Genomic DNA, 26,537 nt, shown 5'->3' with positions numbered 1-26,537 from the left:
ATATCATTTAACTAATCTCATTTAAAAAAATTCTATACTTTTTTTATTTAAAATTGAAACCCTAATATTTATCAAATGACAAATGGTATTAATGGGGGTTAAATGAAAGAAAGAGGTTACGGAGAAGAACTCTAAAAGCTATGCTTTCGTTCCAATCCATTTCAATATTATAGACAACTTGTGTGTTTGTGCATATTTTGTGTAGTTTGTTTGTATATATGTTGAATAAAATATATTTATATCAAATGAAAGCAAGCTGCCCATTGTATAGTTCAGGGACAATATTCATAAAACTTAAGTCCTGGTTCTCAACATAATTCTCGCTGGTGAAATTCTTGAAGCTGTCCTATACATATTTTCATAGACTTTAAACAAAGCTCCTACTTATATGCAAAAACACTTATTTATATCTCTAATTTGACTATGAAAATATTAGAAAAGTGACTTAGAGATACACTCTTACTCCCGAATAAGATTTACCACAATTTTTTTTTTAATATTCCAAAAAGGATGAATAAATGTTGAAAACAATGGTTCTTATGAAGAAAACCGTGTTGAATTTGAAAAAAAATGAGCATAAAACACGGTATTTCTCCCTTATTAAACTAAAGTAGACCATAGTAAATTGTTTAACATTCACCAACCATTTAATATTTTTGTGCTTTCTGCTATTAAATACATGTTTACAATCTTGTTATCGGTAATTAATATTTTTCATAAATGCATTAAGTTAGTAGTTAAAGGTTTATCAGTCGAAATTTGTGTTTGTTATACATGTGTATTAATTTTGAATAAGAGTCTCACTTTAATGTAGGACTTCAGATCTCTTCCGATGTTTCATGAATAACGACCCAGTTTATGCACCAGTCAGTTGTAACCGCCCCGGGGATAATACCTGGGGTTGGCTGGACCCGGACCTTGGGGACCGTGGTTACAATTGACTGGTGCATTAAGACAACTGTTTTTCCTCTTATAACCATATCATGATGACACAATTACCGGTATAATCATAGTAGATTTTACTCTGCTGCGGGTGTTTGGCCAACTCTTTTATTTGAGACAGCTTTCAAAATATACTGTATTCCATTACCAATTTAAGTCTTAGATTTAACTTAAATTTAAGAGTAGCATCAGAGTGTATTGATTGGACTTAAAATTAGAATTAATTGGCCAATAGACTGAATGTAAGCATTGTGACATGTTCAAGGATATGATTTGTATTGAAAATGGCGCCTGGTCTTTTTTTCATGCAAACTATCTTAATAAACTTAAATACACAATTTTCAAGACATTTTGATTTGAAATCAAAACACAACACAAAAGAACAACACAGTTTTATATGTTTATCACCTTTAATTTAATCTTTCAATTTATGTTTTACTGTTTAAAATAAATATGATGACAAATACACAATAATAACATCGGTAAAGAAAATATATAATCAGATAAAAAGAAGTGCTTAAAGACATAGCATCAATGAAAATTGCAAATTACAGTTTCTTTAATAAATAATAACATCAACTGACTGAACTTTACATCAAAGCTTGCTTAAATTTACACAAATCTTAAAAATTTGCAATTTCTGTTATGACACACAGGACAGTAACATCTGAAAAAATTTGTTAAAAATTTGTTTTCAAATATTTTTTTCAATATTCTTTTCCCTTCCTCTTGATTATAATTCAACAGACGGTGTACATGTACAATGACCATGAAAAGATTGCTGAAATAAAATAATTAAACACAACATTTCTTTTCGATGTTGACTAACATTTTGTTTAAATGTTGAATCCTATTTAACAGCAACTAATGATAAATGTTGAATCAATGTTTAGCGAAATAAATTTAATATAAAAATGACAATAAATTATTAATGAAAGGAGCATAAACCAACAAGAGCCCTGCGGAGCTATGTCTGTTTTGTTTTTTGCAGTCAAACAAGGGGCATAACTTAAAACTTATTAAAGCCTTAGTTATGGACCTCACTTTACGTATTTGTATTGTCTGTGGCAATATATGTACCTTTTTTCATTTTTTAATGTAAGGAAGTTTTTCAAGTAACGGCCAAGGTCAAAGTTTAAGCAAGCTGATGATGCTGATGAAGATGACACCAAGGCAACTCTTGTTTCTACAAAGAAAAGAGATGCTAAAAATGAGCTGTAGAAAAAACAGCTGTGTCCTGAATTCACAGAATTCCTTTTCAGCAGACAATAACATATGGGTGGAAACCCGAAAATTCCTTTCTGTTTTATTTGTATAAAACTTAAAACTGCAACAGAACAGACATTTTTTCTAATGTTTTATAAGCACCAGGTGGGTGGATGATTGATTTTTTGATTTTCAGGGGCCAAAGTCTTAACAACAGTGCAATACATTCCACCTGAGCTAGAAAAATTGACAAGCAGACATCTGTTTTTTTCTCAGTGAATAAAGATAACAGTTCTAAAAGCCAGAGTTATGGGCCTTGCTACACATGTGTGCATCGTCTCTTTGAAAAAGCAGAGTATCTCAACAGCCACAATCTTAACATACATGTTCTTTGGTAAATATTTTTTAATTGAACAGATTTCAAAAGGAAGGTCTTACTAAAACCAAACTGTCAAGTTAGATCATTTCCATCCATAGAACTCTAGATGTATAACATCTTCCAAAAATAAGTTACGAGGGCATATAGAACATCTCAAAGAAACCAATTTATTTTGAATGCATATAATAATAGTAATTAGACCACTCTAGGGCTGGAATCTCATCTATATTCTCTTAAGGACCAATTCTAATAAGGTTTTGAGTTCATTACTTCTGTGTGTCAATTTAATATGTCACTTTTAATATAGACAAACAGTAATATTGCACAATAAAAAGCTACATTTGTTAAACATTTAATAAATAATCTGGATAATTTCAGGATTACAGTTTCTTTATGACCCATATATCATATGTGTAGTAACACTAAACATAACATGCTTAATTTATATTATGGCAACAGGTAAATAGGTTTTGAATTCAAAGTTGTGAAACTTGTTCCTTAATTGACATGGTATCTTTCTCAAATATATTGCTTCTGAGAGCTGTAGATAACATTCAGGTGAAAACAAAAATCATGGGGAGCATCTCAAGCATATGCTAGAGCTAGTCTGTTGATTTCTCCAATTGATTAGAGGGAATATCTCAAGAAATAGTTGTAGCTAGGGTGAAATGACTTGTTACACGTATGCAAGATTTCATTTACTTTTGTTCTGATAGAAGCTGGATATTTGCTGAAAGTAGGCATGAGTTTGAGGACCTCTCACATCACCTTTTAAGGGGCAACAAAAAAGCAGCCAGGAGGGCTCTCACTAATTGATCTTTTTTGTTTTAACCATCTACAGGTCATATTGAACAAGTGCTAATACAAACTGTCATTGACTCATTATGAATATTATTTTGAACTAAGTTTCAAGTTACAATCGAGTTTTGAGTTATGTCTAAAGATATTAATGTTTTTGCATGCAGATGACATCTACCTCAAATAAATCAAGGCTATGGCAATAACTCAACAGGATTTATTGTGATTTGACAATGAATAGCACAAATTGTAAAGATGCCTGACCATTTCTTAACAAAACAATTTTCTGCTGAAAATTACAGACCTAGAAAAACAGTTCTACACAATGTTACTCATTAAATATAAACGTTAACAAAAACAGATACATTGATGGTGTTGTTTTTTATTTGTTTGTTAATGGAACCTGCAAACCCATATTTTTTTTAATAAAAAATGAAAATTTCAACTTCAGAAAAATTGGCATCCCTTAAAAACAGTCTCTTTTTTATTCTAGTGCCCGTATAAGCCAAGTACTTTTCAGGTGTATTTCATGCTTGTTGTTCAATTCTATCGCCCCCTTTTTTAAAGTCCCAGTAACAAGTGTATATTAAAAAAAACTCAACATTTCAACCATTAAAGTAATTTTTTAAAGACTTGAAAAAGCAGAATTAACCATGTTTTTGACAATCAATTCACTTGCCTACAATGGAATCATTCTATTTGTCTGGTACAAGAATTTTATTTTGGAACAGCAATAAACTGTTTCCAAATAAAAACATTACAATATAATATAAAACATATCACAAAGCGTAACAAAATTTTGCTAAAATGTTTTGTGCCGGTTTTTCTAGTGGATATCACACAAATTGTCCAGGGTCAGCCCATCAGCTAGAAACAAGTTACTCTCCTTCAATGCCTGTATAAAGCTCAGTAAGACCGTTATCATTTCTGAATCTGAGATGCTGTATCTATGACAGCAAAACCATGTAATATGAAGATGCATAATAATGCCAAAATTGTGATTAATATTCTAAACCCATTTAGGTTATTCTTCAGTATTCATCCAATTGTCAATGTTTTGACCTATGTGATCGTACAGCCATTGAACTTATGTACATACAAAATCCAGTATTTCTTTCACATTGCATTATTCACATTTTTCCCCCAAAAAAGTGTTGCATCGAAATAGAGAGTATACTTTTTCCTGACTGATGGTCCTAGACATAACAGCACACAGGAATACTAGCCTTGTACTAGGATTGAAACTCAGCCCTACACAGACTATAGTCAACTAAAAGTGTACATCAAAGCGCTTATAACCGCTTGTCCAAGTTGAATTATAATATTATATTTCCAATGTTAACTTCAAGAAAGAGTGGACTATAACCATGATAAGTCGTAGGTCTGCTTGTCCACTCTATAGTGGACACTAAGTATAAGTGAATTGTAACTGCATGTCAGCTGGATCACTGTGGAGTTGAATTGGAGTGGACTGGAGCGATAGCACTTCTTGACATCTGCGAGGTGAACATTTACGCTACGAGTGGACTGTAACCACATCTCTGCTATACTGATTGATAGCATTTGGAGCATGGCCACTAGATAGGCTGGATTTTTGCTTGATGGAAATGTAAGTGTATAAGCACACGTAACACCAAACTGGTTTGCTGTATCACAGTCTTTGACACACAGGCCATTTAATGTCACAAGTTCTCCTGAAATAGAAATGGGCAATGGGTGTTATATGGGGTAAATTTAAGTAAACATGGCAATAAAGATTTATGTGCAGTGTTTTATATTCCCTTAAATTCCACACAATTGTCTACAGCTATGCTCAGAAAACATAAACACGTTGAAAAAAAAATGTATTTAAAAAAATATTGTACGTGATGTGTATATATATATATATATATATATATATATATATATATATATATATATATATATATATATAAATAAAGATGAATAAAACAATATAAGTATTAATAGCTTCTCAAATTCAACTTCTGATTAACATGTAAACATTTAGATTTACTATCAGCATTTACCTGATGTACGTATATATGTGTATGTATTAGGATTTTATTTTAATATTTCGCTGCTCCCTTTCCTGCTTACTTTTCTGAACACCTAACTTGGCCTAAACGGTTATTGGCAACCAATTTAAGGCACTCTCTTATAGACAGGCACATTTTCGGGAAATTGCTTTCCTTGATGGAGTGCAAAAATTGCAAATCATTAGCAATTAGAAAGCTCAAGTTACTAGGTTAATTGCACAATGCAGGAAATGGCAAGTCATGATCAAATCCTGTCTTGAATGTTGTTGACTTTGAACTCCTTTGTTAACAGGTTTGGGATAAAAAATTAAATGCAGCCTATGTTGAGATGACATTAATATCAGTACTACTAATAATATTACAATATTTTAGCTGCTTGTGCTAAATTTGAAATGGAACCAAAATCATTGCTGTACTGTTACTACTAATTAGTTAATTTGGCTAGGATTAAGTTCCGAAAGTGAAAGCAGTTAAATATTTCAATACTCATCTGATGGTTATGTTGATTTAATGGATAATACATTTTGAAGCCAATTTATGTGAGAGCTCCTTTAATTAACAATTATTGAAATTACACTTTTGAATCAGATGGACAAGTCCCCAATGCGCATCACAATTTTAAGAAGCCCTGCTTAATATTTTAAGAAGCCCTGCTGAGTAAAATCCAGAACTTGCAGGCTTGAGCGCATTTCAGCCACTGCTTCGAAAGATTAAACAACTTGCTACATGTACTTACACTGACAACTGTGTGCTGTTGTGTCAGACCCTGAAATAGATGGGAAAGATGGTAATACATTGGAAAATTTGTATTTGTAACAAAATCGTTCCTTTAAATCTTAATAAAACTGTTCCCTTGCATGCTTTCTAAACAAAAACTTCACAACCATCTTGTTTTACTTTTGACAACTCATAAAAACATAAGAATAAGATTTATATTATAGTATAGAAGATTAATTTATTACTATTTCAAGTTATAAGTAGGTATGTTATATAAAAATAACATATCCAGTAATCTACATACATGTACATGTGTTCCATTCATAAATCAGTGTTCTACCAAGGACTTAAAACATGGAGACAGATGGCTGAGTCATTTTCAGAAGTTGAGGGCAATATTAAAGCAATGGTAACCTTATTGGAATTTCCCATTAAAACACATCAATTTGAGAATTAGAAATGTATGACAACAGCAGTTTTTATACTTAATTGCTAGGTGCAAAGAGGATGACATAAACCGAGTGCACTATTTCATAATTCAGAAGTGGGTATAATCAATGCAAGAAATTGTTCGGTCGTCACAACACTAATAAGGATCACAAATAAAATAGAATTTGAAATTCTACATTGCCAATGGCTGAAGGGTGCCCTTGGCAGAACACTGTATAACAAGAGGCACATCAGTGCCTGTGCTCCACTGGCCAAAAGGTTCAAGCAAAGACCACCTAACGAACATTTTCGTCAAGTTTCATAGAAATACAATCATCAATTTTTGAGAAGTTATTTAATTTTTTTTTTTACTTTAATAGCTCTGGCTGCCATGTTGTGCAGTGGACCGAAATGATTTGGGCAATTTGAGTAAAGGAGCACCAAACAAACATTTCTGTCAAGTTTTATCGAAAAAAGGTCATCGGTTTCGACGACAAGTCGTATAAAGTTTTTTTATTTTTTAGCTCTGGCAGCCATGGTGTGCAGTGGACTGGAACCATTTAACAAATTTTGGTTAATGACCACCCAAGGAACATTTCTGTCAAGTTTCATCAAAATCTGATCATCGGTTAACATTTAATCTGAATAGATTACGAAGCAAATATCTAACCTGAACAAGAACTGACGAGATAGAATCGACTTGGTGTTTCACTTACACTTTTCGGCCATTTAAGTTACTAAAAATAGCTGTTTCATAAACTTTCAGAATGTCACTTAAACAAAAAAATTAATGTTCAGTCTATATATACTTTCCTATGTATAAATGTAAGGTTTTTAAATTGATCTTTTTGTGAGAACTTTATGCTTATATGTTTACTCATAAATTATTATTGTTTAAAAATTATCTAAAGATGCTATAGGTGAAAAATTAAGACATTATTTTTTTTTCTATTAAAGGGAGGTAATTCAGTAGTAAAATGTAATCAAAGCTATTAAAGCATGGCATTTCTTTTCTAACCATGTTGATATTATTACAGTCTATTCAAGCAAGATGCCTTTTGTTTTTACATAGTACCCATAGGTTCTGAAAAACAAGGAGCACTATTCCCAACAGAAGGATGTCACTCCCTATCACTGCATGAGAGCATCATAATAAAGAAATGTTTACTCAAACTGCAAGCTGCTCAATTGAAATAGGTATTTACCTCAAGCATACAGTTTTATAATGTGGCAAAATAGTCGGACTACTAGATTGTCATTCGGACTAGTAAAATATGCCATTATGCTAGTCCAACTGGCTAGTAGGTTAAAATGTTTTTCGTGAAGACTGCGGACGAGAAGTCCTTAAAGGTTTTTCTATTTTTAACTCTCGCAGCCATGTTGTGCAGCGGACCGGAACCATTTGGGCAATTTTGGTTAAAGGGCATCCCGATGAACATTTATGTAAAGTTTCATCAAAATCTGATAATCGGTTTCTGAGAAGATGTAGTTTAACGTTTTTTTCTATTCTTAGCTCTGGTGCCCATGTTGTGCAGCAGACCAGAACTGTTTGGGCTATTTTGGTTAAGGACTACCCAAGTAACATTTCTGTCAAGTTTCATTGCAATACGATCATCTGTTTCTGAGGAGAAGTCGTTTAAAGGTTTTTCTATTTTTACCTCTGGGGGCCATCTTGTGCAGTGGACCGAAACCATTGAAGCAAATTTGATAAAGGACCATCCAAGGAACATTTCTGTTAAGTTTCATCAAAATCTGATCATCGGTTTCTGAGAAGATGTTCTTTAAAGGTTTTTCTATTTTTTTGCCCTGGCAGCCATGTTGTGCAGCGGACCGGAACCATTTGAGCAATTTTGGTTAAGGACCACCCAAGGAACAATTCTGTCAAGTTTCATCAAAATCTGCCTATCCGTTTCAGAGGAGATGTCGTTTAAAGATTTTGCTATTTTTAGCTGTGGCGGCCATATTGTGCAATGGACCAGAACCATTTGAGCAATTTTAATAAAGGACCACCCAAGGAACATTACTGTCAAGTTTCATCAAAATCTGCCGAACCGTTTCAGAGGAGATGTCGTTTAAAGATTTTGCTATTTTTAGCTCTGGCGGCCATATTGTGCAATGGACCGGAACCATTTGAGCAATTTTGGTAAAGGACCACCAAAGGAACATTCCTGTGAAGTTTTGTCAAAATCCGCTTATCAGTTTCAGAGGAGATGTCGTTTAAAGTAAAAGTTTACGCACGCACGCACGCACGCACGCACGCACTCACGACGGACAATCTGTGACGACATAAGCTCCATGGCCTTTGGCCAGTGGAGCTAAAAACTGGTAAAAGGAATTTGTACATTTGTACATCTTGACTCGCAACACAGTCATACTATGAGTGGTTTTATATTTAATTAATCATAACTTCTCTCATTTATGATTGTTGAAAAGGTTAGACCATACTTATTTACGATTAATATTTTCACAGTAATTCCTTACCACAGCTCCAGGCCTCGCCCAAGTGTAGACCACACCTTCCTGGCACGCTGTCACTAGGCATTCTTCCTTGAATACCAGTGATGTTAGTCTGTCCACTGAGATTTTCTTACACACAAGTGGCTCCAACAGTGGGGCCTCATTTAGTCTTGGGCACGCCGGCGTCCCAAGCAGTTTTAACGCATTATCGGGAGGTCGTATACTATTTGCTTTTAAAGTCTGACTTTTGTCACTGCTTCGTCCAGCAAGGCTAAAGTTCCTTTTGTGTTCTTTCTTTTCTGAATTTTCTCTCCGATCACCCAATGATAATGTTGCGAATTTTGTAGTTGGATTCATTGTAGAGTTTGTCATTGCATAAGCATTGCCATCCATCACAGACACATCGTTTGCCACTGCGTTTGTCTTTGCATTAGCACTACTACACCGGGGTATTGTGTTACTGCTGTATGCCGGTGCTGCAGATGTCGAAACAACACTGCCACGTACACGACCACAAGGCAATTTTATGATATCATCAGTAAGGTCCCATAGGCACAAGTGTGTGTCATGCCCTATTGAACCGAACCTGTAACAAGTTATTACACTAGAATTAGCACTACTAACTGGAGTCTGTTTCTTTGTGTGATTTTCAGTAGCATTTGTCAATGGATATATTCCGTTTGGGTAAACTGAACTCCCATTTTTGTTTTCTGATTTTGAGGTAATCTCCTCTTCGCCAGTAGAATCACAGACATTTTCTATTGTGGTAGTATAGGGGTCAAAGGCTACACAACTAACCCATGACTGGTGACCCTGACCCCTACAAATAACCCGTTTTTCATGGAAAGACCAGACAGTCACCAGATCGTCCTCCCCTCCTGTTACAATAAACTTACTGTCCGGGGACCAACACACGCACAATAAACCACCAAAGTAACTTTTCATTGAGCTTATTAATTCCATTCGGTCATAACTAAACACTCTAAGATAGCCATCTTGGCTCACAACTGCCAAATATTTTGCACAAGGTGAAAATGCAAATTCATTAATGGCCCCGGAGCCAACCACCCATCGATACATTGGGTTACGTGTACTACGAGTTTTACAAGTGTACACAGCAAAGCAGTCCCCCTGTTTGAAGGGCTGATAGTGAGGTGGTGTAGGTCCACAAGGCATCTCTTCATTATACACATACATCTGTCCGCTAGCGTGCGACACCAGGAAATGGTTCGGGGATCCTGGTATCCACTTGATGCACGTCACTTTGGTTTTGTCTATCAACCTCTGAAATATGAAAATAAAGTATTTTTACAGGGGTGAACTTGTTATGATTAACTGTTGTGAATGACTGAGACAGTGTAAACCGAATTTAACCTTAATGTCATTTCAGTTATAGCTAACATTTCTATTTCAATGCTGCCAACAACACCAACACTGCCAAGCATCAGTTAATACCATTATCATTGTTATAGACCAGCCTTTGACAAGAATATGAGAAACAGTTACAATGAGTATCACTCAAATTAATTTCTTAATTTCATTTTTTTATGTTCATATACTTGAACTTATATTATGTACCCTTCCTTCAATATAATTATACCAATTTAATACATACTCCTGAATTCCCCATGCTTTATCTAAGAACTATCTGTGAAAAAAGAACATGATATGACATGTAATTCTTGAACAAATCATTGGAAGACACAGATTTAGGACACAAATTTATTACCGAGATCACATTACAAACAGAAATTATGGCTATAGTAATCTTAGAAACTGTACAGACTAATGTACAAGGAGGAATCAAGACTTAATAATAAAATAATAAAATTGGAGGCGAAAATCAATACCGTTGATTCAATTTGTTCAGAGTAGCAGTGACAATTACCCAGAAGTCTTACTTTCAGTGGCTTCAATTTTTGAAAGAGAGTTAATCCATTTTCATATGATATTCATCCATACAATAGAATTTAATTTACGATAAATTCTTATTCAACTTCCAAGTATCTACAGCGAACATATTATACTGGTAGCAAAGAGATTAAAAAACATGGTGTACATAATTTAAGTTTATATAATGGCATGAACAAAGTATAATAGGCTGGTTTTGTAGTGTTAGACTTCATGAAGCACAAGCCTAGTGAAATCAAAATCTGCAAAGAATCAATGTGAGTTGAATATGACCTCCCAGATCCAAATGCAGTACTAATAACCCTTTTATTATACATTACTGGTTTAAATCACTTATATGACAAACTTGTTTTGTTTTATGATGTTCCTTTAACACCTAACAATGATGATGACATGGTGTCAGCAGAGTAGGTGGAATATAGAGTTTTTTGTGGTGTATATATTGCTTGCAGATTTATGATGTGTAAAATTCAGTTATTCACACTGGAGTAAAATACATGTACATGTAACGATATATCATAGTAGAAACTGTTGCTTGCTGTTACTTTAGCCTTATGGTAGTTAAATTTTATTGTTCATTAAGTTTGCTCCTCAGACTTTTAATTCCATCTCTGTTAGGATTTTAGCCAGGAATAAAAAAGGACAGGGTGCTGCAGAAAAGGGACACGGTGCTATAGGTAAAAAGGGCATATTGAATTGGGCTATGAAGAACTTGAACATTATGAATTTGGTAGAAAATATTAGAAATTGTGTTTTATTGAAGTAATATTAGGTTTAAACTGCCAGATATGTAAAGTGTGTATGTATATATAATCTTATTATAAGTTTTAAACAAAAACAAAAGAAACATTTGACAGTCTTGAGCATTTAATTGTATAAACTCTAAATTCTCTAACTATATACACTCATTATGTCTTTTAGACAGCCTATGGTTAGATGTTTTAAAGAATTAGAAGCACAGGACACCATTTTCTAGGCATTAGGGAATAAGCATTCGCACCAATAATTGTGAAAATCATTGATAAAATAATTGAGCATGAGATTTTAAAAGTAACTTGTCAAAACTGAGAATCTGCATATCTTAAAGGAAATATCCAATTAGGAATGGATCAGATATATATTTTATGTCTGTGGCCCATGGGACCCTGAAAAATAACACAATCACTGAAGCCCCTTTCTGAACAAATAATTAGAGATTTCCATTGTGTGGTTGAAGGTAAGAAATAATCAATAATGGACATGAAATTTATACTTTTAAACTGGAGACGTACAAACATATGGGTCATCTACTGATCATGACCAACCTGCATACCAAGTATGAATTAAAAGTTCCTGGGTCCAAGAATGAAGTTATAGAGTCCAAGCGTTCTTTAGTAATTGAGTGGAAAGAAGTGTGATGTACAGACTGGTGACCAATAAATTTATCTTCACCTGAAGGGCATCGTGACCTTAACCTTCTGACCTCAAAATCAATAGGGATCATCTAATAATCAAGACCAACTAGCAAACCAAGTATGAAGTTCCTGGGCCCAAGCATTCTTAACTTATTCAGTGGAAACCGTTGATTTACCTAAAGGTCACCTTGACCTTTGGCCTACTTGCCTGAAAATCAATAGGGGTCATGAAGATCCTGGGTGCAAGTATTTTGAAGTTATTGAGCGGAAACCATATTTTTTCACCTCATAGTCAATGCGACTGAGACTTATGACCTACTGATCTCAAAATCAATTTGGGTCATCCACTGGTCATGACCAACCTGCATAGTGAATTGTGATGTACAGACTGACTGACTAATGGACGGACAGATGTTTTCACATATCAACCTTTGTTAGGTTTTTCCAATTACTCCCATTATAAAAATATACCCACTAATGCCCTACTATCCCTAGCCAACCAATTTTTGTCCTATAAGTAATGAAGGAATCATTACCCACTATATACCCATTTGTGTGTCTCCCAAATCGATTAGAGGAGGCATATTTACTGGTACAGTGACAAACTAGAAGCGCCGCAATGCGACGAAACCAGGTTTTTGTTATGGGCAATCAGAAATTATAGCCAATTAATTTGTTGTATGAGCAAGTTCAATCTGCAGCTTCATATAAGCTATATTCAAACTAAGATTCATCACTATCCATCAATTCTAACTAAGTTGTTGGGCAGAAAAACATTTTTCTATTTTTAGGAACAGTGACCTTGACCCCACCTCCCAAGCTAGCTCTTCACATAAGCTACCTTCGCTCTAAGTTTCATCAATATCTATTAATGCTTACTAAAGTTATTGGGCAGAAACCATTTTTCTATTTTTAGTAACAGTGACCTTGACCCCACCCCCCTCGAAAGAAATTCCAAGCTTGCTCTTCACATAAGCTACTAGTACCTACACACAAAATTTCGTCAATATCTATCAATCCTAACTAAAGTTATTAGGCAGAAACCATTTTTCTATTTTTAGTAACAGTGACCATGACCTTAGTTCCACCTCCCCTAAAAAGCAATCCCAAGCTAGCTCTGTGCATAAGCTACCTACACACCAAGTTTTATCAATATCTATCCATGCTAACTAAAGTTATTGCGCAGAAACCATTTTTCTATTTTAAGTAACAGTGACCTTGACCATTTTTCTATTTTAAGTAATAGTGACCTTGACCTTAGCCCCTCCCCACTCAAAAGAAATCCCAAGCTAGCTCTTCACCTAAGCAACTTACACACCAAGTTTCATCAATATCTATCTATGCTAACTAAAGTTATTGGGCAGAAACCATTTTTTCTATTTTAAGTAACAGTGACCTTGACCTTAGCCCCTCCCCCCTCAATAGCAATCCCAAACTAGCTATTCACATAAGCTACCTACACACCAACTTTCGTCAATATCTATCAATCCTAACTAAAGTTATTGGGCAGAAACCATTTTTCTATTTTTAGTAACAGGCGACCTTGACCTTAGCCCCACCCCCCTCAAAAGCAATCCCAAGCTAGCTCTTCACATAAGCTACCTACACACCAAGTTTCATCAATATCTGTCAATGCTAACTAAAGTTATTGGGCAGAAACCATTTTTCTATTTTAAGTAACAGTGACCTTGACCATTTTTCTATTTTAAGTAATAGTGACCTTGACCGTAGCCCCTCCCCACTCAAAAGCAATCCCAAGCTAGCTCTTCACATAAGCAACTTACACACCAAGTTTCATCAATATCTATCAATGCTAACTAAAGTTATTGGGCAGAAACCATTTTTCTATTTTTAGTAACAGTGACCTTGACCTTAGCCCCACCCCCTCAAAAGCAATCCCAAGCTAGCTCTTCCCATAAGCTACCTACACATTAAGTTTAATCAATATCTATCAATGCTAACTAAAGTTATTCAACAGAAACCAATGTTTGACGACCCAACGACAACCTCATTCTAATAACCTGGTTTTAGTTGAAAACCTGGTTAAGTTGAAAACCTGGTTAAAAATGGACATTTTGATTAAAAGGCCCGAATCTTACACCATGCAGTATTTGGCATCATTTGTTTTAACAAGACCTGCTATACAAAATATAAAATTTGAGCACTACTGTACATATTTAACTGTGGCTTGTGCTAATCTTGACCGCAGTAGGTTGTAAACACCAGACATGTATATACTGCAGACACAACAATCACATTAAGACTGTAGTCACAACACAATTACCAATAAATCACTCTGTACTGCCTCACAAACTTCCCAAAGTCAATGAACATCGCTGCCTTCTACACAATTTTTACACGATTACAGGAAGCCTTTCCTTTACTCTCAGACTTTTTGTATATCTAGGCAAAAATGGTGAAAGAGCTACATTCATGGGATGTTATCTTAAGCAGACTTGTCCTCCCAACCTTGTTATACAATGATTCAAGGGTTATTATTATTCCCATAACCCACATGAATTTATCACGTTAAAATTGCACGAAACTTCAAAAAAAGTTAGGAATTCTTAGAAGAAATTCAAACTGTTATCTACATTTCTTTCTCAGAAACATTAAGAACAATTTTTATACCTTATTCAAATAAAATCCACATAGAAATTGTAAAAAGAAAACAAAAAACAATGCATTTCTAGAATTAAAAAGTTTATTTAAACAGGAAATCTCACAAAACTATTTTAATGCTGTAAATTTCCTTTACTTAAGAAACAGGATCCATTCATACCAGAAGTTTAATGGCAAGCACTTTAACAAATTATTTCCTAAGAATAAATTATAACATACTTGCTCAAAAGTAACTGCAGTAACAGTATCTGACGGATTTTGAATTATTCATCAACACAGCCTCTAATTCAATTTAATGTTTGCAAAAATGATACTTGTTGAAACCAAATCAATTCTATTGAATTACAAGTATTCTCTACAAAATGCATGAGAAAAGCATTCTTGGAGAGTTTATTCAAATCAACTTCAAAGACACACGCCCAATTAAAACAATTACTTTGAATTCTTTAATTGTATTGTGGATTTAATATTTGCAATAACATGGCAGTATGAATTTCTTCGACATACCCAGTGTTTTTTACATCGTGATCAATTGCGTCATTAATGCTTCGTCGGAAGGCAATATTTTGCTTGAATGAAGACTAAGAACAAAGATAACTTTACTATTTCTTCACCATTTTAAAAGAAAAATAGCGCCATCTAGGCAAAAACAAACCTTTTTACAAAACAGCTGTTAAAGTCAAACATTATTTTGGAAACAGGTTTTTAGCACTGTGAAAACAGGTTTGTAGAAGTGTTTGAGGAAACTAATTACCTAATCAAACTCCATTTTTAAAACAAAGGTCTGGCTCTGTAAAAGCAAAGACTGCCCTTTGTTTTATTTAAAATGGTGAAGAAAAAGAAAAATTGTTTTAAATCTTCATTCAAAAGTTCCCTTCTGACAGCATCTATGACATAATTTATCACACACACACACACACACACACACTGATACCCTAACTCCACAAGAAACATGAAAGGTTTTTCATAGTGAATCACATTCACCAAGTTAATTAAGATATATAGATTACTGTACACAGTGTTTCTGTGAAAGGAAGTTAGGACTGATATTACATCCTAGAAATGGGCAAAAACTTCCAAATTGTTTTATATAGATCCTGGAAATGGGCAAAAACTTTCAAATATTTTTGAATGTTGCTTACATTCAAAACCTAAACCAAGGTGTGACGCCAACCCCAGGGTCAGAAGCACAGTTCACCTTATTCTAAGAATAGTCAAGATAAAAATCAGGTGCTCAGGTTGTGTATATATTTGCAAAATTTACTTGGTTAAGCTTTTAGTAATTTTAAGTCTTCCCTTACTGTATTTTTAAAATTCTACAGGAGAAACAACTCAAAGCAATTTCTGACGAGGAGTCAACCTTCCCACTCTGGACAACCATATATCATTTTGAGACAAAGCTAATGAAAATTCTGCACATGTGGACAGCTCACTCAAGTATTCAGGTGTACAATTCAATACGATGCGGGTAATCCCTGGCTGAGTACATTTTCTTATCCTGTAACTACAATAACTAGTATACAGGTTTTCCCCCAATGGCTTCTGGATTTGGGATGACTTCCTGTTCAAACCAAGTCTACTGTGTACATGTAATAGGTTTGTTATAAGGCATTTCCCCTCTGAGAAATTTAGTTAAGAGTGTTTTACAAATTTCAACTAAAATACAGTGTTACCTCCTCATTGAATAGTTTGCTGAGCTCCTTTTTGATTGGGTCAATCAGTTGCACCTGTCCGGCAGTGAAGCCCACCAGTAACTGGACACTGTCCGGTGATATGAGCATTTCGTTGCAGTCATGGCACGTGGGAAATGTCCCCTTGTAAACACGCTTGTCAATAGGCTTCGTGAGATCAGCAGCCTGTAACCACACATACAGATAATTAGGATTCAAAATTAAAATACATGTATATATCGGGAGTTTTAAATAATGGTAAGATGACTTGAAATTATTTCTAAATGATTACGAATGGGCAGAGTGAGCATAGCGTAAGAGATAACTTCATGTCATCTAACAGACTGAGAATACAACCTCGTTAGCTGATACACTGTCAACGCAATTTCTGATGCAGGGGTGTGTATCGGATGAGTGACATAGGCTGACTTAAAACACACGCAAAAAGTGAAACTCTTTTAATAATTAAGTTTACTACTTAATGATTGCCTGTCTGCAGTTTCATTGACTGAAAATGTAGGTTGTATTCTAACAGCTGAAAATTGTCAATCCTGAAAAATTACTGGGGCTTTGTTTACGTATGAGGAATACACACCCAAAGAAAAGGGGCTTAGAACCCTTTCAATATTGTTTCCCCGACATTATATTTATGTCAAGGTACTTCTTACTGTTTTTGATGCAAATGCCGAGGCAAAAATCAATCTTTACAATGGTACAATATTCAGAATTGACCCTGACCTTTTCGAACCCCTATTGTATATTTTCGATACATGAAAGTACAATAAATGTACATACTTTTCAAACAATCTCGTAACCTGCTTCTTGTTATACACATACCAGGTTCAAAGTCACTACAATTTTTACTAGCATGGAAATTTGAGATACTCAGCCTAATTCCTTCTTTTCATCTTCAATCCTTTAAAAAATAATAGTTCATTTCTATGTGTATTTCACATTCTGTGGTTATGATGTCTAATGCCCTCACAATGGTTTGACATTTCACAACATTAACATTCATGGAGAATTATAGATTAAAATTATTTTCATAGACTAAAATTATTTTCATATTCACCTGAGCAGTTCAGTTTAATAACAACCTGACTTCTATAAATTCTTGTCAAAAGGTATTTTCTAAAATACAACAATTTGCCGAATAAGATGAAACATGATGATATTTATTGGTCAATATATGTATATCCTGCTTTGTAATAGTACATTTATCGTAATATTTGGGTGTTTTTTCTCCAATACCAAACAAGTATGTACAAAAAACTCTAGTTTGACAGCTATGGAATGGCAGGATCATCTTCCCAATTATTCCAAATATTATACTTGACTAAATTAAATTTCAATGATACCTGATAACAGACGAATTGTCTTATTACGCAAATTAAAAAGTTTGGTACTCTGCCTTGAACGAAGTGCCAATGCGCTGAGCAATCTGACAGATTGCCTATTGTAGAGTGCGTGGGTGGGTAAGAACCAACTGCCAGCTTAGCTCAGAAGAGTTTCAATGACTTTTTTGTTGGGTGTGAGCCCTGCAATGCACCCTTTTCATCCCAGATTTAGGCCGTTATTCAATGACTCGGTGTGCTCACACCAGACATGTTTCGCATCCCCAAAATTCCAACAAGGTAAAACCAATTGTCACTATTCCATGATCCTGTGAGCACATCCGCTTTCCGTTCGCTTTCGTGAAAAATCACTCACTGTGTAAAATTTATGCAAAGGTCATAATATGCTGATGTGACACAAATATTAAAACTCAGCATTAGCGTTAAAACTATTGAAAAAAAAAATTCCAAATTTTTAAATGATCAATCAATGAAGAGTTTTACGAATTCAATTAAAGTAGTCCCTGTCAAAAAATAGCAAAACTGCTGAATTTTCAGGGAATAATATATATATTCTCTGCAATCACTTTAAATTATGAAGTGTATTTGAAAATGATATGTTTCCTAATGGCTGTAGATTTTATCCGTTGGAAACACCTCATATACCATTAATATTAGTATTAATAACATAATAAACAACCAAAATATTTCAGTTTTACGATTCATAATTTAACAAATAATAATGTATCATGCTTCTTAGGTAGCTATTTAGTTATCCATGCACCCCTCGAAAGCATTTTTTAAAAATCATGAAAACTATAAATAAAAAAGAAGACAAAATAGGCTTCTTTTCCTACTCAGCACTTCATCCAGACTTCAACACATTGCCAAATCTTGACAGTCATTCATATCAAGCACAAGATCCACAAAGACTTGCCCATTAATGACATATGACAGGTGATATATTTGAATAAATACTGCAACAGGTGATTTTAATTTAAATTGCCTTATTCAGAAGCTGGGAAAAAAATGTGTGTAAATTTACATGTAACGCAGACTTATTTATTTAGATATTTAGGCCTTTTTTATTTGATTCTATGTTTTACGAACATCGCCGCTCAAAAAAACTCATTTTTGAAATAAAAATAAAATTGTGATTTAGGGTTTTGTTTTATTTCCGCCGATGAAACTTTATCGCGGCAAATCATTAAAAGCAGAGGACATCGCAATAGGTGTAAAAATATTGGTGTAAACATTTCTGAAAAAAGTTTAATCCAATGAAAAACATTCATCGGATTTGCAGGCTGGTGCTAAAAACCTGATATCCGGTACCTGGTATCCCCCGGTATCCGGTATCACTTTCTGATACCGAATTATGTTAACATCAGGGTTAATATCAGATGATAAATCCAAGTATCCACAGTCCGTTATTAATTGCTTTTTGACAACCAATGCATACTTTAAATAACATGGTATCAACATAATCTGGTATCATAAACTGTGATAACGGCTTTTCTCGATATCGATACCTGGTACCAGGTTTTAGCTCACCCAGATAATCCTTTGCGGCAGGGTGACTTCTGGTTTATTTCCGGGTTATAACGAAGTATAATAACAGCGATAAATATGGACTAGTAAATATGGACTAATTATCGTTCCAGGTTTGTTATTATTTATTTATTTTCAGTAGATTTGTCATTTAAATGAGTTTATATTACATTATTGTGATATAATTTGAATGTCATGAGATATAAATCGCTTGACGGTTTACCGGGACAATTTAGTTCTGGTGGGTGGGGTAGATGGTTCAGAAAAGACTGCGGTTACTATTCTTATTGGAGTATTTATATTAATAACAAAAAATATCACCTATTCTAAAACATTTGTTTTGAAAATTAAAATAAATAATACATTAGGCTGTTTTACTATCTGACAGTGATAATCTATAATGAGGAATATGTATGTACATTACCAGGTACAGTATAACTATGTAATAGTCATATGAACGAACATCTATATAAATCATCATCAATATAAATTATGATATTTATAGTGCTCTGTGTGTTTTATTACTATGTAATAAAAAATTTACTTAGAAAGAGTAATTATGTTATGCTGTCACCTTTGTAGTGTTCTCAGCTTCTGAATGATTTGTTACTAGTTAGTTATGTTTAAACATTATGATGGCCACCGGACTAGTCACATACACCCAGGCCTGGAATTAAATCGGGGTCCAATTGTCTTAAAACCCATCCATAAAAAAGTCTGAGAGTAACTTATTTTTTTTATAAAAAATATACTTTTAATGTTCCGTTCCTTTCTTTACAGATATGATTCAAATATGCTGATGTTTTCTACCGAGACCATCACTTTCAATGAAGAACATCACTACAATCGGTTGGGCTGCTAAATTGGTAGCAACATGATGTAAGCTAGTGCCTGTTGAAACTCTATTGTTGGTTGGGCATCTATTACTTACTGGACCGCTATATTGGATGGATCATACTTGTTGGTTGAACAACAGTTACTATAAATGGTTGGACCGGAAGTGTTGGTTGGACCACCAGTGTTGTTTGGACAGCTTGTTGGACAGAATGTGTGATGGACAACTAGTATTATTTGAGTCACTGTTGGATAGACAGCTTTTGTTTTATCAGACAGCTATAATCAGTTGAGTTCCTGGATTGCTAGTTCCTGGCGGATAAATATTCCCTGTATAGAAGGAAACAAAAAAGCTCTTTTGGTAACTGTAACAATGACATGGTTGGTGAATTGGTATCAGACAATTTGCAGCCAAGACAACACAGTGAAGTGATAGCCGATTCCTTAAACTCTAAATGGCAAATAAATTTACCGAAAATAGTTGATTTTTTTTTTATGTCTTTTTTCTATTATAAGATGCATTTACAAAGTATAAAGAGTGATTAATGAAAATATGACTTGAACATGTTTATCTAGATAAAGCAAAAACAAATGTGCACACACATACATATTGACTTGACATTAAAATAGAAAATCATAGAGAATACATCATAGCTTTTGCTTTTCTGTGTGTTTTTTTTCCCGACCAAAAAATAAAATTCCAGAAATGTAAATTTATTTTTATTTCCTCCTCCTCTGACACTTCACAACTCTGGCCGTTCGTAAAACATATAATTAAAAAAAAAGGCCATAGATTAGATTATTTGATATGCTTTTTTTCTTTGGACTGTGTTTAAAATGCATAGTAATACATGTATAACGAGTACTCAGTGGAGAGATGAACAAATATACGTCTTGCATAAGAGTGTCAGGAAATCTCTTCAAGTCTTCACCTCCATGTACCTTGATAAGACAACTCGATTGTCACAGAGCACCATCTGACAATATATTTGTGTTTATTTATGCTGGGCATCGAATTGATGATATTTTTCTGAAGGACATGTTGAAAACACAGTGCTTTTTTCAACATTTAGGGGAGCAGGCCTTTCTGACTGGAAAAAAATGCATCATTTGACAAAAAATGGGATTTCAAATTGTGCCAATACCTTAACATCTCCAATCAAAAAAGAATTTCCATCATTTATACCGTTTTATTCATTTAAAAACAAATTTGGGAATTTTAGTTTCACACTGATGGAAAAATTGTATGTTTTAGCATTGGGAATTGGGCAAAATTCCAGCACAAAATGAGTCAGAAAAAAACAACATTGAAACAGGACACATTTGTTATGATTATAAATCAAAATGATTCCTATTCACTAAAACAGAGACAATTCTTGACAAACAATTACAGGACCTTCCCCAGAAAATAATTCATGCACAAATTTTGGCGAGACCCCCCTTCCACATTTCAAGATGATTTACATTACCACTGCCAAAAGGCACATTTTGGTGCACCTTTAGAGGAGAATTCTGGAACAAGGACAAGGAGACACCATTATTATGAAGACATGAAATTGTGACTGAAAAAATGTGATATAAATAAGTATTCACCATGGGAATCACAGACAGCAAAAATGCTGACAGGACCAACCATATGGCCACATCGGCACCAATTTTTTTCAAGACCAAAAATGATTGAAACATGATTTGACTATATGCTCTCTGATGGTTTAAAGAAATTAATCAGTGAAATAAATTTAATATTTCACTGTTTCAAACTGAAAATATCAATTTGACATTTTCTATTGTTTTGAAATGTAACCCCACTCTCGTTTCATAATCAAACGTCAGCACACATACGACTGGGACACCATTTCAAGGAAGTCATTTCCAAAATGATGTTTCGTGTTCATACAAATTTGCACGTTTCCCTAAAAACCTTGTGAACACCAAAAGTGAATGTTTCACTTGTGGCTACGCCACTTGTGAAATATAAACTTTGGAGCTCACTCGGTGAAAATAATTACGATCTTACACTGGAACAAACAATTATAAATCCTCTATATTTATCAGTCACAAAAAATTCAATATCAACCAATAATTCCATGAAAAAAGGTGTAACTGTAACTGTAATTTTTTGCTAATAGAACCCTTGTAGGTAAAAAAGAAATATATATGTTTAATATGTTTGAAATGCTTTTCCAACAAAAACTTTTAGTTTCTTAGATGCTTAATTCAGCTTAGTGTTACAATAACTAACATCAATTATGTAAACTTAAGAACAATAAAGAGTATGTACTTACAATGAGTTTGGACCATTAGAACAACAGTTGTTATGCACCAGTCAATTGTAACACAGCTCCCCAGGTCCCGGGGTATACCAGGGATAGCACAGGAAATGGGCCGTGTTTTTACCTTCCAGGTGGCCCCGCAGTGCCGGGTGAATGCGGTGGTTTTGCCTTCGTGCCCAAAATAGCAGGGAATGGGCCTTATCTAAGGTACCTAGGGTGTGGGGGCATTTGGCGGGGATTTTACCAGCCATTGGTCCCGCAGGACAAGGCTTATACCCGGGCTTGACTGGACTGAAAGTCAAAGTCCCCGCTTTGGGGGGGAGGGGTATGCGTGGCTACAACTGACTGGTGCATTTTGGGCTTAAATGTCAATGTGACCTTACGTCTTATTTAATGAATCATAGTATTCGACTAATTATCTTGTAAGAAATTCGTGAATATAAAATTCCAGCCATGAATTGATCTTTAACTTTAGTGAATATTCATGTTAAATTACAGTGTTAGTCAACAAACCCATGATTCTGTTATGTCCAACAATTATGAAATAAAATGCTAACTATTGCGCTGCTAAAATTAATGATTTTATATTTCATAAATTAATTTATACATTTAATAAATTTTAGCCATACCCTAGAAGTAATTAATTTATCATGAACTCACAGAAATTTGAACTCACAGAAATTAAATTGTCATTTTGTTTATTTTCGAGGACATTTTGAAAGATTAATGCATTTTAAAGACAATGATGATTAAGGAGCAAAACCCCATAATGGCATATAAACAACAGTGATAGTTTACTAAATAATTAACAGGGTGTTAACCTTTTTAACTCCTTTATAAACATAGAAGTAAAGTTCCCTGCCAACGTTGAAACAAATTCTATCCGAATTTCCACTTCCATCTTCCAGATCGACAAATGTCACTTTACAAGGAGTGTTTGTTTGTCCATTGTACGGTACACGTGTTGGCTTTGAGTACTCAGAAAGTGGCATAAGTCTATAGGTTCCTTCACGAGTGACAAAGTTCGTTTTCACCTCTTCTTTACCTCCACCCTCACCAGTGGCCGCCATGTTGATTTTTGACTGCAGGTTCCCGGATATTGCCCTGTTACGCATGCGCGAATATCTGTTCCGTCATCTAACCAAAACAAATACACGTGGTTTTTGACAGCTGTTTGTTTATATTGACAGTCCCTTGAAAGTTGGACATTTTGCTTTCAGAATGTAGATTTCAATAAAAAAAATGCTTTTAAAAGTATGTAATTCCAAGGTGTATACAGGTTACACACTAGTATTGTACAAAATCTTATACAAATAGATCTACATACTGGTATGTTATCAAAATAACTCGACCAAAGAAATAGTGACTAGGTCAGGATCTTATTTGTTGTTGTTGTTTCCGGTTTAATGTCATGTTTATACTGAAATCCATCGAAATTTGTCTTGGTTAACGTCAACTGTGTTTGGAGCGCTGAAAACAACTTACATTTATAAATACAGACTTATAGTTTGCGTTTCTTTCCGATCAATAAATGCCAAATTAAAAAATAAGGTTATATACCGGAAAATATATACCTGGGACAAATTACAATTCTTACTACTTATAATCGTACGCTTAATTTGAGGTGAAATATATATATATATATATATATATATATATATATATATATATATATATATAATCGGTATAAAACCCTGTTCTGGGTATATGTTGGTCTCAAAATGTGTTATAATATATTTTGAGCGATCTCTCTTGAGAATGTATGGATTGTTTCCCTTGGTTTTATTAGGCAAACATTTAATCCAAGGACTGTATACAAATTTTCCTTTAAATTGATATCCCATGTATTAAAAAGATAATAGAAAACACATCAAATAACCTTGCATGACAAAGACGTGGATACCTTTCTTACGTACTATGGAATACATGCCAAAAGATGTATGGTTCCTGACGTACAAATTCTCTCACTTATTTCAATTTGATCACATATGACCCTGGTACATGTTTATAAGTGATATATATTTTTAATAAATAAAAACGAACAACAATCTAAGAAATGCATTTACTGTATTTGAGTAAGCATCTGGACAGTCAACTGAACGCACATCGTAATACATAATACACCCTTTCTGCAAAAGTTCACACACATTAAATTGTAAAGTATTTGAATACATTTTATAAATATAACATAACAAATTAACAAATACTTCAAATAATTCAAATTATCATTTTACATTCACATTTTAAATATGTATACAACTTATTCCAATTTGTATTATATATCCTATATATATATATATATATATATATATATATATATATATATATAGGCAATCACCCATTATCAATGTACACACAGGGTCCATAAAAATGTTTATCTTTATAAAATTAGCCAAGTCCTGCCAGTCTGACTGTCCAAAGCTGTCAAGCTGAATGACCAATTCCCTGACAAATACTACATTTCCTCGTGCAGACTTACAGCGCAACCTAGCGTTCGTTACATTTAACTAAGGAAATTAATTTTCTTCTAAATCGTAAACTCAAACTAAGAAAATTACATTTCTATTTACTGAGGCATTTCCTTGGCAATTTGCATGATTTAAATGTTTTGATAAAATTATTTTACTCACTTTTTTATTTCAATCACCCTTCAACAATGGTCTTCCAGAAATGTGTTATGTAACGTAACTAGTTGATATATCGGGCTGAGTTTTCAGAACTATGTTAAAGTTTAATACCAACATGATTAACGACAGTGTTGTTAACTTTTGAACGTGAAATATTTGACGATGCGCTTATTTATTTCAAGAAAACAAGTAGAGCTGAAACAGTTTGGAATCTTGTTATGAACATTACAGTTCACATGTGTATCTATTATTCTTCTAGAGCACTAAGGTCTTAAGATTGGAACAATCGACCCATTAACTTATATAACAGTGGCAAAGAAATTTCAGGCGCTGTCTGAGAATCTTAACATTAAGTTCAAAAATTATGAATACATCAACCTTATTTGGAAGCAAACGGTAAACCGTGGCTACCCAGTTATCCCATGATCGAGTTATTGGTTAGTACAAAGAAGTCAAGCGTACCCTTTTAAGAATTGTCCAGATTCGCATTGCCCCGTTTATAGGCGTTTCAAGGTGTCAAAAGCTGGGTGACTGGCCATGGCTGTTATTCAGCGGTCAAATCTGCAACAAGGTTCAGGTCACATAGGACTTACACGTATATTTAGTTAAACTCCACTGATGGGGTTGTACTACTGTTGAACCCTGCACCAATGGAAAAAAGCCTGAAGCACGAAAGCGCAAGGTCAGCATAACAACAAGAACATCAAAAGAGGTTAAATGTGTTTTCGTGTGGGTCAAGGATGTAGAACTTGTCTCTTGTATATATGCAAATAAAGCTTTTTTATAATATTGCAATGTCTGATAGTTCTTATAAAAATAAATAAAAAGGAATGTGTCTAACTTCGATCTCTTCATATATGTATATATACTAGGTTTGTTGTCATATTTACTTAAGATTGTACGCGAATAGAAAAGGGGACGCCAATACGTCAGAGATGCTTGGTCACGTTACGTAGGGCATTAAGAGACCTAAGCAACAATACCGGTCCCGACCCCCTGACATTCGTGGTTCCGGAGATATGTTCGCCATTAAATTCACATTACAATTAAGCTATGTCGGAGTCTGTTGCAACGTAAACGAGAACCTTGTACGCGAATAAAAACCGGGTGATGCCAATACGTCAGAGAGGCGCTCCCGGTCACGTTACGCAGCAACAATACCGTTCCCGACCCCCTAGCATTTATGGTTCCGGAGATATCTTTGACATTAACTTCCTATTACAAGCTACTCATCTCGACCATATTTCTTGTGTCGTACGGACGGTCAAACTTGAAGTTATTCTGGCATTCCTAGCGCTTAAAATGTGCCTAAGGTATCCCCAGCTGGTTTCCGGGTTTTATTATAATTTGCCTTAAGCTC

The 26,537-nt window shown here is 34.3% G+C and overlaps 1 protein-coding gene across 1 annotated transcript; it reads right to left on the bottom strand.

The window, feature by feature from the left end:
* Nucleotides 1-2,484: 2,484 nt before the first annotated feature.
* Nucleotides 2,485-23,625, bottom strand: LOC128208791 (WD repeat-containing protein 20-like). The gene is made up of 5 exons (XM_052912388.1): nt 23,372-23,625; nt 16,565-16,747; nt 8,989-10,248; nt 6,098-6,127; nt 2,485-5,019 (listed from the first exon to the last, which is right to left on the bottom strand). The coding sequence occupies exons 1-5, from the start codon at nt 23,618-23,620 to the stop codon at nt 5,008-5,010; spliced, it is 1,734 nt and encodes a 577-aa protein (XP_052768348.1). The 5' UTR covers nt 23,621-23,625; the 3' UTR covers nt 2,485-5,007.
* Nucleotides 23,626-26,537: the final 2,912 nt, after the last annotated feature.

Source organism: Mya arenaria, chromosome 11 (genome assembly GCF_026914265.1).
Source record: "Mya arenaria isolate MELC-2E11 chromosome 11, ASM2691426v1".
Lineage (NCBI taxonomy): Eukaryota > Metazoa > Mollusca > Bivalvia > Myida > Myidae > Mya > Mya arenaria.
This window is presented reverse-complemented; position numbering and strand designations above follow the sequence as displayed.

Coding starts and splice junctions, on each gene's coding strand:
- LOC128208791 (XM_052912388.1), bottom strand. CDS start 23,620: ATGGCGGCCACTGGTGAGGGTGGAGGTAAAGAAGAGGTGAAAACGAAC. Junction 10,249..16,564: donor GCAAACTATTCAATGAGGAG/GTAACACTGTAT, acceptor TTCATATTTCAG/AGGTTGATAGACAAAACCAA. Junction 6,128..8,988: donor GGGCGAGGCCTGGAGCTGTG/GTAAGGAATTAC, acceptor CATCTATTTCAG/GGTCTGACACAACAGCACAC.